Source organism: Dendronephthya gigantea, unplaced genomic scaffold (genome assembly GCF_004324835.1).
Source record: "Dendronephthya gigantea isolate DGI-Jeju-01 unplaced genomic scaffold, DenGig_1.0 000156F, whole genome shotgun sequence".
NCBI lineage: Eukaryota > Metazoa > Cnidaria > Anthozoa > Malacalcyonacea > Nephtheidae > Dendronephthya > Dendronephthya gigantea.
In genome coordinates this window covers 84,411-87,656 of record NW_021163166.1, presented here as the reverse complement: position 1 = coordinate 87,656, position 3,246 = coordinate 84,411, and the positions used below count along the sequence as shown (strand labels likewise).

The window sequence follows — 3,246 nt, the reverse complement described above, 5'->3', positions numbered from 1 at the left end:
GAATACATTGTCAAAAAGGCAGCTAAACGATTATATCTTTTAAAAATTTTAAAAGGATATAATGCTCCGCGAGATGACTTGAAAACTATTTATACTTCGGCAATTCGATCAATCGTAGAATATGGAGCTCAAATTTGGCATGGGAGTTTGACAGAGGAACAATCTAGGGATATAGAGAGAATTCAAAAGCGTGCAATGAAAATTATATGCCCGGAAAAGAATTATGAACAAGCATTAACTGAATGTGGTATTAAAACTTTGGAAAGTCGAAGAGAGTTAATGTGCATAAACTTGATAAAGGATATAAAGGACCCTTCACATAAACTCAATGATTTGCTACCACCAACTGTAGGTCAATTACGGGAGAGAGACACGAGACTTAATGTAAATAAAATTTACAATTTTAAATGCAGAACAGAGCGCTTTAGAAATAGTCCTCTAGTATATGCGATTCGTAAGTACAATCTCAAAATTGATGATTCTTAACTATTTTATTAGTTTCTTAATATTTAAAATATAGCTTTTGTAATTTACTTCTAGCTTTGTAATATAGATTAGAGTATGAATTATTGTAATTCTAAAATGTAATATTTCTTAAATTATTTTTATGAACCTGTAAATCACATTGTAATTTAGCTGTCTAAGCTACTTTATGTGTATTTTTTAATAATAATAATAATAATAATAATAAGTCGCATTTTTTTGTTCAGTAGCAGTTGTATTGGGACAAGGAACAAGATGAACTGGGTGCTTATAGATTTTTGAAACGTTGGAAAGACTCAATTATTTTCGGTTTCTATGTACTGAAAACACTTACGAGTTACAGGAAGAAATAAGCAAGAATCATGCAATGAATATTTTGTATTAATGTTTACAAAATGCATTCATTTCATACTTATAAGTATTGCATAAGTGATTAACGCTGTACATTAAGAGGGCACACTAATTTTAAGTCTTCAGCCCTTTTTCTTAAACTATTTGGAACACGACATGCATTAAAATGATATTCAGGATCGCGTAATATCGTTGTCCAACGTAAACCAAATTTCGCAATGCCCAGTCGTATACAATTGTCTTCTTTAGATTTAAAGCGAACACCTGAACGCCGTTTTGGTAATACGTGCGACGAAGTAGTGCAATGTCTTGGCAAACATTGTCTTCCTGAGATGACGACTGATGCTGCTTTTGGTATTCATTGTGAGAACTATTACTCCTGTGAAGTAATTTTTGCATGCACTGGCGTCCTCTCATCGCTACTTCTCGAGATCTTTTCTTTTGATAGTGAACACGTGCAACGTTAGAGCTATGCTTTTGGTCTTCAGATATCCATTTCTGTTCGTTTGGTAAAAGAACCTGTGCACTTCCCGTCTCGATAATCTGTCTGTATCTAGTAGGGTGAATGTATTTACCAATAGCTTCAAACACCAAAACACTGAAAACACCTGTAAGTTTCTGAAATTGTTTTCCATTTCGATTTACCAACACATACTCGCAAGTTGGCGTTAGGAGGGGTCGTACGTACTTTATATAATTCTCCAACAACTGGATGCTGCATTCGTCAAAATATACACTATCAAAACCGTACCTTTTTGCGGTCTTGAATAATTTCTGATCAACCATTCCTTCATTCTTTTTTGCACTTTCGAACATTAGCAAGGTTAGATGCTGATAGATCATTGGACGACAACCTTTGACTTTCAAGAACATATACGCTGCAACGAACCGAGTAGCAAATGTAACAACGCCAGTCTTGACCGAAGAAGGAGACACCATGCAATTTTCTAATACAGATTTGTAACGTTCCTCGTGAAATGGAATTAAAGATTGAACTTCGGAAAGGGTTGCCCAACTTCTGCGCGATTCCAGGGTCTCTATGTCTGATTCAGTTGTCCAATTTGATCTCATGTCCTTTGCTAAATACTTCCTTGCTCTTCTGATATACACCTCGGTAACGGCAAAGTTTTGAAGCACGGACGCAGGGGGACGATTAAATTTACGAAAATCCAGTAAGTCAGAAATACTTGCGACGTAAGAAATTTGTGCCGATTGTCCGAGGCCCCACTTTTCTTTTAAACTGTCTACGAATTTTGATAGCAATTGGGGACATCCCAAAGAGTAATCGATCAAATTAGGAGAATTTAGCACGTCTTCTTCGCCTTCGCGATTCTCGTCACAACAAAACTTTATAAACTTTAACGCTCTGCTAACTCTAATGTCCGATTGTTTCAGAGATTTGCCACCGCCGCAGCTGCTTTGAAGCCACTTGGAGAACGAGCGAGCAAAGTCATTGTGTGCAGAACAGCTCGGAACTGTTTTACACCCTTTTGCCTGAGTCAGTTCTGACTTTGAAGTCGACGAAAGGGAAACGTTGGGTTTCTCGTCAAAAAAAAATACCAAGCATGTTTTGTTTTCACATGTTTACGACAACCTCTTCGACTTTTAAATCCTGAATGTTCACATCCTGTTACTGGGCAATGGTCTAACCCGTCGCTGCCTTTAGCCAAATGCAATCGTCTCGGCTTTGTAAACGCGCCATCAACAGACTTCCAGTCTATTTGACCTTTTCTACGTGCAAACATATGAAACGCGAGAATGCTATCCGAAGAAAATTGGCTTGCTTTTTATATGGCATACTTTGTGTGCACAATGCATTTATAATATTGCATGCCGATCATTATTTATATTATTATTTTTATACACACGGTATTTCACTGCGTAAAATGTATTGTTAATTAATATGCCAAAGGGACAATAAGAGGGGAACAGAAACGGGGGGAACAATAAATGGGCAGCAACTACAAAAAGGGAACACCTGCATGTGCATAACAAATAGTTCCGTTTGTTTGAGGGATTCCTCGCGCGGAACATTTTTGTTCCTAAATAAGGAACAACAATTAACATTGTTCCTCATTCAAACCGTTCCGAATTTCGGAACGTAACTGAATTGGAACAATTAAGTTCACCTAGGAACAATTTGTTCCGTTTGAACTGTTGTTCCTCTTGAAATAGGAACGGAACACGTCATTTAGATGCGTTCCTAATAAGCTGTTTTAATCCATGCATACACCGTAAGAAAGCACTTATGCTTTCTTCTTTCACGCATTTTGTAATTCAAATGAGTTTTTCACGAGATTTAACATGCTCATAGCCTAGTTCTTCAGTCTAATCGAAATAATCCGTGCAATAAAGGGTTAATCATACACAATTAGGCCAATCGTGAAATTGTAAAAGGAACAATATTTAGGT

The 3,246-nt window shown here is 36.8% G+C and overlaps 1 protein-coding gene across 1 annotated transcript; it reads right to left on the bottom strand.

The window, feature by feature from the left end:
* Positions 1-916: 916 nt before the first annotated feature.
* Positions 917-1,661, bottom strand: LOC114537305. Its single transcript, XM_028558447.1, has 2 exons — positions 1,212-1,661; positions 917-1,098 (listed from the first exon to the last, which is right to left on the bottom strand). Exons 1-2 carry the CDS (start codon positions 1,648-1,650, stop codon positions 917-919), a joined length of 621 nt encoding a protein of 206 aa, XP_028414248.1. The 5' UTR covers positions 1,651-1,661.
* Between the last annotated feature and the right edge of the window lie 1,585 nt (positions 1,662-3,246).